The following is a 10,367-nucleotide window of genomic DNA, read 5'->3' as shown; positions in this document are numbered from 1 at the left end:
TCTCCTGATCAGGCCATTTCTCTCAGCTGCTGAGACCACTCTGGCTTTGGCTTGTTCTGCCCAAGCGTGGGCAGCAGGGACAGGGTGTCCAGCCAGCTGTGGCTGAGTGAGCAGCTGAGGGGACTGGGGGCTCTGGAGGGGGCAGCTGAGGCCAGACCCAGAGGTGCCCCACATCTGAATGGGTCCTGGTCAGGTTCAAGGGACGACAAGGACAGGTCTGAGGGCTTTGCGACAATCAGAGCTGTGGGAGATGTGACAGCAGGGGGTACTGGGGAAGTCATGGGGTCATTTGGAGACCCATGAGGTGGCATTTTCCCCGTCCCGAGCCATGGCTTGGGTTGGGCTCCCCAGGAGGATGGTGAGCTGTGGGGCAGGTGTCCCAAACTCCAGCCCTGTGGCCACAGAGACCCAAGGAGCTCATTGCACCAGCACCCAGAAGATCTGCTTTTCTAGGAAAGCAGCTGCCAATCAGCAAGTTCCCGGAATGAGGGCAAACACAATTCCCTCCTGCCAGAGGGAGGTTTTCAGAGCTGATGTGCTCTCTGTGTCCCTCCTCAGCCTGAGCAAAGTTGCAGCCTGGTCTTACCCGGAGGAAATGGAGCATGAGGGGCAAACTGGGAGAGACCTGAGCCATTCCCATTGTAGTGGCACCTCTGGCTGGGGCATGGTGGCACCTCTGGCTGGGGCATGATGGAACGCTGCCTTTGGAGCTCTTCTACCTCCACCCTGGTTTGGGGCCCCGGGGAGGCTGCTCAGGGCCACCAGGGCCCTGGGAGCTACACTGAGATCCTCAGGTCTCTGCTGACATAGACTCCCAGATTTGGGCAAGCTTAGTCCTGACCTGTTATCCACCTGGGGAGCCCAGCCCCAGCCCCAACTTCAGCTCAGAGTGCAGATGCTGCCACATGTGTCCCCAAGGGTCCCTGTATCATCCCTGGCACATCCTCCTGTCTTATCCCTCTGTGGCACCAGGGGACAGGCATGTGGCACCGTGCTCAGCATATGGAGTCAGGAGAAGAACGAAGAGGGGTGTTACTGGTAAGAACACGAAAGAACCACACTCAGTCAGGTTCAGAGGTGAGGAGAGGAAGAGAGAAAGTTTATTGTCATTTGGGATTTAAATAGGATGTGGAGTTAGATCAAAGATTGGTAGATGAGAGGAACATTTTTCTGACCATAGTGGTCAGTTCACCAGTCCATTACAGCCTGGAATTAAAACAATCAACTTGTTTATGTTACATTCGGGAACGACTCCACTAGAAATATGTAAAAAGTCATCAGAAGGCTAAAGAATCAGGGCGACAGAGGGGCACACTCCGAGTGATCGCATTTGTCTTGCCAGGTTACCGTGACATGCAGTGTAGCCCTGCTCTCCTGCAGGTGGCTGAACACCTGAGTGCCTGTGGGAAGGGGTGAAAGAATTCCTTCTATTGCTTTGCTTACTCGTGTAGCATTTGCTCATCCTATGAAGCTGTCTTCATTTCTACCCACATGAGTTTTCTCACTTTTACCCTCCCAATTCTCTCCCCCATCCCACCTGGGGGCAGTGCCAGAGCAGCTGAGTGGGGCTGAGTTGCCAGCAGGGCTCAAACCATGACATCCACAGTGAAGCTCCAGCCCCAGGGGAGATGTGTCCCACCTCCAGGCCACCCTGGGGGACACTATGATGCCCCTGGAGCTCCAGGAAACTCCATGGTGGCCCAAAACTCCTTAGAGCACGGGGCTGGCAGTGTGTGCACACCTCAGTGCAGCACTGGGCACCCGGGGTGGCCAGGAGCACCGAGAAGGGGAGAAGAGGAGCAGTGGGTTCTGGTCTGAGGGGGAGAGGCCGGGTGCCACAATGGACACCTGGCTGGGCTGTGAGGGGACAGCGGGAGAGCTGCCAACACTGAGGGTTGCAAAAGGGATGAAGGACCCCACAGCCTTTCCCAGAATAGAAGCATTTCTTCCCGTTGCAACATACTGCCGTGTAGTAATGCAATCTTTACACTTTATCAGGTGTTTCCAAAAAAGGAAAGAGCTTTGTTTTACCTTTTGACATGCTAAGAAGATAGCTGGAACGTTGTGTGGATTTCTCTTTGCAATTGGCTTGGAGCCAGCTCAGAAGTGTAGATTGGACCTTCAAAATGTTACTCAAAGATTCTTGGTACAGTCATTGGGCCAAGGGCCAAAAAGCCCACTTAAGCTATTAGGTACAAAAGAGAGAGAAGAAAGGAACTCCACGCTTTTCACTTGTCACCTCTTGCAATTAGGGGTGCTGTAGCAGCAAGGAGTGCTGTGCTGTGCTCGGCTCTGTTATTTTGTGTTTATTCCATCTTTATTAAAACCCTTTTGATTTTTCAAGACGCCAACAATCAGCCTCTCGCTCATTATTACAGCCACATTTCTGGCAGGCTAGCCCTCAGAGTGTGTGTATAACCCACACTGCAAGATAAGTGGGAGCAAGAGTTCTGGCCATTGACCAGCCTGGCCTCTACTCCAGGATGGGAGTAGAGGGGGTCAAGGTGGCACCATCTGTGCTCCACTGTAGGCAATGACAGCTCCATCTCACGGATGCAGTTCTTGTGGCATTTGGTCCCATCTCTGTCCCCACTGCACATCCCCATGACCCACGTGGGATTCCATGCAGCAGAGCACTCCAGTGAGATGTTCCACACCGGTGTCGGCTGCCATGTTCAGGCTGGCAGTCATGGACAGAGACTGCTCCGTGTCCCTGGAATGTTCACATCCTGAGCATGTGGCAGCAAGGAGTGGGGGAGGTGACGGTCCCCAGTAGCACTGCTGTCGGCAGCCTGGCCACACCAGGGAGCAGGAGGTGGACCCACTCCCACAGGACCCCAAAACTGAACATGTTTGGAGGTGGAGATGGTATAGGAATGGAAAGGAGAGAGCCCAGGCACCGCTCCTCATGGCCACCCCTGGCTCCTGGCCAAGCCTCTCTTGTCCTTTGCCTGGCCTGGCTTGGGTGTCCCCCTGCATCACCCCACCTAACCCCATCCTGGAGCAGAGGCCATGGCGAGTCAATGGCCAGAACTCTTGCCCCAGGTTATCTTGCAGTGTGTGGCAATGGGAGGAAACGGTTCTATTTTGGGAAAGGCCGTGGGTTCCTTCATCCATTTTGCAACCCTCAGTGTTGGCAGCTCTCCCGCTGTCCCCTCACAGCCCAGCCAGGTGTCCATTGTGGCACCCGGCCTCTCCCCCTCAGACCTGAACCCACTGCTCCTCTTCTCCCCTTCTCGGTGCTCCTGGCCACCCCGGGTGCCCAGTGCTGCACTGAGGTGTGCACACACTGCCAGCCCTGTGCTCTAAGGAGTTTTGGGCCACCATGGAGTTTCCTGGAGCTCCAGGGGCATCATAGTGTCCCCCAGGGTGGCCTGGGGGTGGGACACATCTCCCCTGGGGCTGGAGCTTCACTGTGGATGTCATGGTTTGAGCCCTGCTGGCAACTCAGCCCCACTCAGCTGCTCTGGCACTGCCCCCAGGTGGGATGGGGGAGAGAATTGGGAGGGTAAAAGTGAGAAACCTTGTGTGGGTAGAAATGAAGACAGCTTCATAGGATGAGCAAATGCTACACGAGTAAGCAAAGCAATAGAAGGAATTCTTTCACCCCTTCCCACAGGCACTCAGGTGTTCAGCCACCTGCAGGAGAGCAGGGCTACACTGCATGTCACGGTAACCTGGCAAGACAAATGCGATCACTCGGAGTGTGCCCCTCTGTCGCCCTGATTCTTTAGCCTTCTGATGACTGTTTACATATTTATAGTGGAGTCGTTCACAAATGTAACATAAACAAGTTGATTGTTTTAATTCCAGGCTGTAATGGACTGGTGAACTGACCACTATGGTCAGAAAAATGTTCCTCTCATCTACCAATCTTTGATCTAACTCCACATCCTATATAAATCCCAAATGACAATAAACTTTCTCTCTTCCTCTCCTCACCTCTGAACCTGAGTGAGTGTGGTTCTTTTGTGTCCTTACCAGTAACACCCCTCTTCGTTCTTCCCCTGGCTCCATCTGCTGAGCACAGTGCCACACGCCTGTCCCCTGGTGCCGCAGAGGGATAAGACAGGAGGATGTGCCAGGGATGATACAGGGATCCTTGGGGACACATGTGGTGGCAGCATCTGCACTCTGAGCTGAGGCTGGGGCTGGGCTCTCCAGGAGGGTAACAGGTCAGGACTAAGCTTGCCCAAACTCGGGGGTCTGTGTCAGCAGAGACCTGAGGATCTCAGTGCAGCTCCCGGGGCCCTGGTGACCCTGAGCAGCCTCCCCGGGGCCCCAAACCGGGGCTGGGCACTCCAGTTCAGCTCAGCCCAAAGCCAGCCATGCTGCACCCCTGTGGTGGCTGCGCCGTGCTCCTGCAGCAGTCCTTGTCCTCCTGCTCCTGCCATCCCTGCTGACACTGGCAGCTCCCCAGATCTCCCCGGTCTCTCCCAGCAGGATGTGGGGGGTGTGGGGGCACATTCCTGGCTAATGGGGTCCCCAGAAGCACAGAGAAGATTTGGCAATTATTCATGTCCCAAGGATGGGGAGCTGGGGAGCAAATGGATCCTGCTGAGCCCATGTCAGCCCCTAACGTGCTGCCATGCTCACCGTGAGCAGCTTCGGAAGCCGTGGGGGGAGCAGGAGGGCGAAGCATCCGTGTGTCCCTCTGTCCCCAGAGCTCTGTGATGCTCCTGTACCTCCAGGAAGCTCTGCAGTGGCCCAGGTGACCTGATGTGGCCAAGCCTCTGTCTGGCACCTGCACGGCCCCAGCAGCACCCACACACCTTGGTGCAGCATTGGGCCCCATGGCAGGACACCAAGAGATGTCAGAACACAAGGAAAGGGACAAGAGGGGTGGCAAGGACAGGTCCGGTGGGAATAGGGTGTGTGGCAGTGCAGACACCAGGCTGGAACACTTGGGGACAGAGGGACAGCTGCCTGCATCAGAGGTCTCAAAAGGAATGAGGTACCCCACAGCCTTGCCCCAAATAGAACCATTTCCCCTGATTGCCACATGTCACAAGGACGTGCAAGTTTGGCTGGTGCCGCGGCTGTGGCTTTTGCCCTCCCAGAGTTGGGAGCATGGCAGGCTTCCCTGGGGGCTGCAATGCTCTGTGCTGCTGCCACAGGAGTTACATCGTGGAGTCAGGTCCCTGTCCCTGTCCACATCCCCGCTGAACTCAGGGAGAGGCTGGGGGAAGAGGATGTTTGTGGGGACCCCAGTCTCTGGATACCAGCAGGCTCCATTGTCCCCAAACAGGCATATTCCAGGGTGTTTCCACAGAGAATTCCATCGGTGCGCAAAAGGGGTTGCTCAATGTCCCTGGAGTGTTCACGTCCTGAGTGCATGGCAGCAAGAACGAGGGGAGGTGACAGTCCCCTGCAGCCTGGCCAAACTGGGGGGCGGGAGCTGGACCCACACCCACAGGGCCCCAGAACTTTAGGTTTTTGGGGATTGAGATGATAAGGGACACGATGGGAGACACCCTGGGCACCTCTCCTCCTCGCTACCCCCCCGTAGTTCCTGGCATGGGGGGGCAGCGGGACCCCCGGCCAGCTCGGGCGAAGGCCCCGGCGAGGCCGGGCCAGGAGGGATTGCACAGAGCCAGGGACACAGCATGGCCCTGGCCCAGCTGGGCTGGAGCCAAGCCTGCCCCCAAGGCCATCCAGCCCAACCCGGGCTGCCGGCGGAGGACAGCAGGGGACAGCAGAGGGGGGACGTGCCCCAGCACTGCATAAAAAGCCCCAGCAGGGACAGGGGAGCAGGCGACACCGTCAGGAGATCGCAGAGCAGCAGTGCCAGAGCCGTAGGAGAAGGGCCATGGAGCAGTACTTCTCGGCCACGCAGAAGATGGAGCAGGAGGTGATGTTCCCCAGCCTGCTCCGAGGGGTGTTCCCGCAGCAGGAGGGGGCGGCCCCGGCCGCCGAGAGCCGCACGGACCTCTACGAGCGCTACCAGCTGCTCAAGGCCATCAAGCCCATGGTGGAGAAAGGCCTGGCCTCTGTGGGTGACCAGAGCCCGAGCGATGCCGACGCCGACACCGACACCGACGTGGACACGTCCTCGGACAGCAACGAGGCCGGGGATGCCCAGCTGGAGAGGCGCCTGTCCCACCACCTGACTGGCCTGCAGGAGGTCCTCACCCACCTCACCAGGGACACCAACGCCCTGACCCGGAGGTACAGCCAGATCCTGGAGCAGATCAACCTCAGCGAGGGGCAGCCCAGCTGGTGACCCTGTCCTGGCCCCCAGGTAAGAGCTGCGGGGATGCAGAGTCCAGGGGCAGCAAGACAGTGGGTGGGCTCCCCGGAGAGGTGCCCAACAGGGCAGGGGTGGGGACCTGCTGGGAAGGGCCTTGAAATGGGGGCTGCCCCCTCAGCTGGGGCTGGATATCCCTCTCCATGCTGGAGGCGGGAACCCATCCCATTGCTCTGTGCAGAGACTGCAGGGCTTCAGAGTCCGTGGGCTCGGGGGTGAGGGACCGTGTGTCCCCCTGGGATGATCCTTGGAGTTAAGGAATGCTGGTGTTGCAGGACAGGTGCTGGTGTCGGGAAGCACAAGACGTCCCCGTCGCTGACCATCGCAGGCTCTTCCCAGTCACGCTCGCGTTCCCCACGCCGTGGCAGCTCACCTGATCTCCTGGCACTGGCACTGACACCGGAGATGGTTGTGACCACTGGAGAACCAGATGGTGCCTTATCCTCATAGGAAGAAGCATCTGGCTGTGCCTGGAAGTCCATTGGAAGAGCTGCAGGCTCGCGCCCTCCTCTTTATTTTCAAAGAGCGGCACGAAGCTGGGAGCGTTGTGAGGTGGCCCCGACCTCCAACAGTCCCTTGAGGCTGCCAAGCCCTTTTCCAGCTGGTACCTGGACTCCAAGGGCATTTCCCCCTGTTTTTGCTAATAAAAGAATCCCTTTGAAGCCATTGTCAGTGTGGTGCTTTCACTCCTGGAGCGCCCCAATGAGGCAGGGGCACACTGGCTCCACAGGGAGGGAACTTTCCAGGACTGTGCTGGGGAATTTGAAAGGGACAAAGAATCCCAAAGTCATGGGGTGGTTTGTGTTGGAAGCGACATTCAGAGACCTGAAGATCCCTCAGCATCTTCAGAGACCTCATTCTAGTGCAGTGCCCTGCTCTGTGCTGGGACATCATGCACTAGACCAGGTAGCTCAGAGCTGTGTCTAACCACAGGGCCTGTCAAACTCACTGGGCAGCCTGTTCCTTTGTGTCGCCAGCCTCAGGCTGAAATGTTTCTTGCTTACTTTGACAGCAACACCACAAAAGCTGATACCTGATTTCTGTGTATGCAAAGGTGTGAATCTGCCCCAACGCTCAGCCCAGTCATGCAATAGTGAGGGGGGGTAGAGCTGCAGGTCTCAGCATCTTTGGACAGTAGCCTCCCCTCAAGAGCCCAGCCCCATGTCCAGACATCCCAGCTTTGGGATACACTGGAGATTCCTATCTCTTCTCTCCTGATCAGGCCATTTCTCTCAGCTGCTGAGACCACTCTGGCTTTGGCTTGTTCTGCCCAAGCGTGGGCAGCAGGGACAGGGTGTCCAGCCAGCTGTGGCTGAGTGAGCAGCTGAGGGGACTGGGGGCTCTGGAGGGGGCATCTGAGGCCAGACCCAGAGGTGCCCCACTTCTGAATGGGTCCTGGTCAGGTTCAAGGGACGACAAGGACAGGTCTGAGGGCTTTGCGACAATCAGAGCTGTGGGAGATGTGACAGCAGGGGGTACTGGGGAAGTCATGGGGTCATTTGGAGACCGATGAGGTGACATTTTCCCCGTCCCGAGCCATGGCTTGGGATGGGCTCCCCAGGAGGATGGTGAGCTGTGGGGCAGGTGTCCCAAACTCCAGCCCTGTGGCCACAGAGACCCAAGGAGCTCATTGCACCAGCACCCAGAAGATCTGCTTTTCTAGGAAAGCAGCTGCCAATCAGCAAGTTCCCGGAATGAGGGCAAACACAATTCCCTCCTGCCAGAGGGAGATTTTCAGAGCTGATGTGCTCTCTGTGTCCCTCCTCAGCCTGAGCAAAGTTGCAGCCTGGTCTTACCCGGAGGAAATGGAGCATGAGGGGCACATTGGGAGAGACCTGGGCCATTCCCATTGTAGTGGCACCTCTGGCTGGGGCATGATGGAACTCTGCCTTTGGAGCTCTTCTACCTCCACACTGATTGCAGAGACAGGTGTTGAACCATAAGGAAGGGATAGAGAGTTGCTCCCAGTGAGGAGAGGACTACAGAGGGGATCCCTCTGGTGGTTTCCTTGGCTGGAGCTCAAGGGTGGGATCTGTGTCTCCAGGAGAACTGCAGCTGGCTGTGCTGGTTTATGCTGGGGTAGTGATGATTTTCTTTTATTTTTCGGTACTGCCACACTGACGAGGGGGCTGCAGCACATGGACACTTGGGAGGAGATACTGGTGGGATAACTGATTCCAACTGACTCAAGCAATATTCCAGATCATATGACATCAGTATAGAAAGCGGGGGGAAGAAGGAAGAAGTGAGCCACACTTGGAGTGATGGACTTTGTCTTCCCAGGTCACCATTACCTGCAATGGAGCCCTGCAGTCCTGGGGATTGCTGAACACCCACCTGCCTGTGGGAAGTGGTGAATGAATTCCGTTTTGCTCTGTTTGCATGCACGGCTTTTGCTTTCCCTCTTAAATTGGTTTTATTTCAGCCCACGTCTGTTCTAATTCTTCTTGCCCTTGATTCTCTCTCTGATCCCACTGGTGGGGCAGTGAGTGAGTGGCTGTGTGGGCCTTGGTGGCTGGCTGGGGTCAAACCCCACTGGTGTCACAACAGCAAGGGACACCTGCAGTCACCTGCAGCTATGGCTTTGGGCTTGGGCAGTGCTCAGCAGCTGGAGAGGCTTATGGTGCCCCAGGCAAGTGTCACAGCGGGACACAGGGGGAAGCAGCAGGACACTGCTGCTGTCACAGCAAGACACTGACCACGGCTGTTGAACATGACCAAAGGGAGACGCAGGATGTCCCCAGAGGCCTGTGACCTGGGACAGCTGGAAGGGCTTGCTGACGTCTTGTGGGCCACTTGCATCCCCCCAGGCCCCGTGGGTGTCTCTCTGAGAGCCGCTGTCCCTCCAGCTGGCTCCGAGCCTGGTGTGTCACAGGAACTTTCTGCCTGCTGCAATTGCAGGGCATTGCATCACGCTGCCCCAGGGATGCGTCAAGCCCTGACAGTGCCCTGCTGCTGGCCACTGCTGATAAGAGATGTTAGATAATCACAGACAAGGTCTTTGTCCTGGGATAAACCAGCACTGGTCCCAGTGGGATGCTGGTAGACAGGACAGATCAGGCTTCTGTGGCGTGTCAGGGGTTGCTGTCTCTCGACTGCCTTGGACAGGCTCCCAGGGCACTCACACTGTTGCCAGCCACCATGGGGAAAGATCTTCTCCTTACACATTGTTGAAGCAAATCAGGGTGGCAGGATTTGTTATAAATCTGTTTAGGGACATCATATCCATCAGAGAGCAGTGACCTGGCACAGGGCTCAGTGTCAGGAAGACAAGAGATAAAGCACAGTTTTGATCCAGAATATTGAATGAGTAAGAAACCCCAGATTCTCTTCTCTAACCAGTTCCAGACATCCTAATCACACAATCACCTCACCTCCAACAACGGGGGGCTGCCACTTTCCCTCCCTTCCCACAGGGCAGGTTCCCTGTCTGTACACCCCTGCCTTTCCATTTTTGGGGTGCTCTGGCTTTATCTCAACCCCCTGCTGCTTCCTACCACCTTCCTGGGCAGATGCTGGGGGAAAGCATCCCACAGATTGACATCTGCTCACCCCTGGTCTGGCTTTGTTGTCTGGGAATTTGGCTGTGAGCCAGCAAGGTGTGGTCAGGGCAAAGGCAGTGGAGGGAGGGGATCCTTCCCTTCTGCTCAGCCCTGATGAGGCCTCACCTGGAGTGCTGTGTCCAGTTCTGGTCTTTCTGGTACAAGAGAGACATGGACAGACTGGAGAAAGTCCAGTAAAGGGCCATGAAAGTGATAGAAGAGCAAGAGTATCTTCCATATGAAGAAAGGCTGAGAGAGCTGGTTGTGTCCAGACTTGGAAAGAGAAGGTGGAGAAAGATCTGATCAGTGTTTGTAAAGACCTGATGCAGGTCAAGAGGTGACTCACCCACTGGTGTTCAGTGACAGGACAGGAAAAGAGTGACAGACACAAACTGAAACACAAAAAAAATCCTATCTAAACATGAGAATTTTTTTTTTTCCAAAAACTGAAGGTGCTCGAACACTGTCACAGGATATCCAGAAAGGGGGTGGAATCTCCATCCTCAAAGATATCCAGTATCCATGGTCCCATTGTAGGCCTTGCTTGAGCAGTTGTTGAAGCAGATTGTCTCCAGAGG

The 10,367-nt window shown here is 56.3% G+C and overlaps 1 protein-coding gene across 2 annotated transcripts; it reads left to right on the top strand.

The window, feature by feature from the left end:
• Positions 1–5,746: 5,746 nt before the first annotated feature.
• On the top strand, positions 5,747–6,909 carry LOC136285880 (mid1-interacting protein 1-B-like). Of its 2 annotated transcripts, none has more exons than XM_066177390.1 (2): positions 5,747–6,241; positions 6,528–6,909. In XM_066177390.1, the coding sequence occupies exon 1, from the start codon at positions 5,810–5,812 to the stop codon at positions 6,221–6,223; it is 414 nt and encodes a 137-aa protein (XP_066033487.1). In that variant the 5' UTR covers positions 5,747–5,809; the 3' UTR covers positions 6,224–6,241; positions 6,528–6,909. The 2 variants fall into 2 exon arrangements, with proteins under 2 accessions (XP_066033487.1, XP_066033486.1); XM_066177389.1 differs by having other exon boundaries at positions 6,523–6,909.
• Positions 6,910–10,367: the final 3,458 nt, after the last annotated feature.

The sequence above is a fragment of the Chamaea fasciata genome, unplaced genomic scaffold, assembly GCF_029207755.1.
Source record: "Chamaea fasciata isolate MVZ Bird 193981 ecotype frontalis unplaced genomic scaffold, bChaFas1.0.hap1 SCAF_2, whole genome shotgun sequence".
NCBI classification, from domain to species: Eukaryota; Metazoa; Chordata; class Aves; order Passeriformes; family Sylviidae; genus Chamaea; species Chamaea fasciata.
The sequence above is the reverse complement of the archived record's forward strand: the minus strand, read 5'-3'. Positions and strand labels throughout refer to the sequence as shown.

What these genes read in the sequence shown, in the direction of transcription:
- LOC136285880 (XM_066177390.1), top strand. Translation starts at nt 5,810, where the DNA reads ATGGAGCAGTACTTCTCGGCCACGCAGAAGATGGAGCAGGAGGTGATG.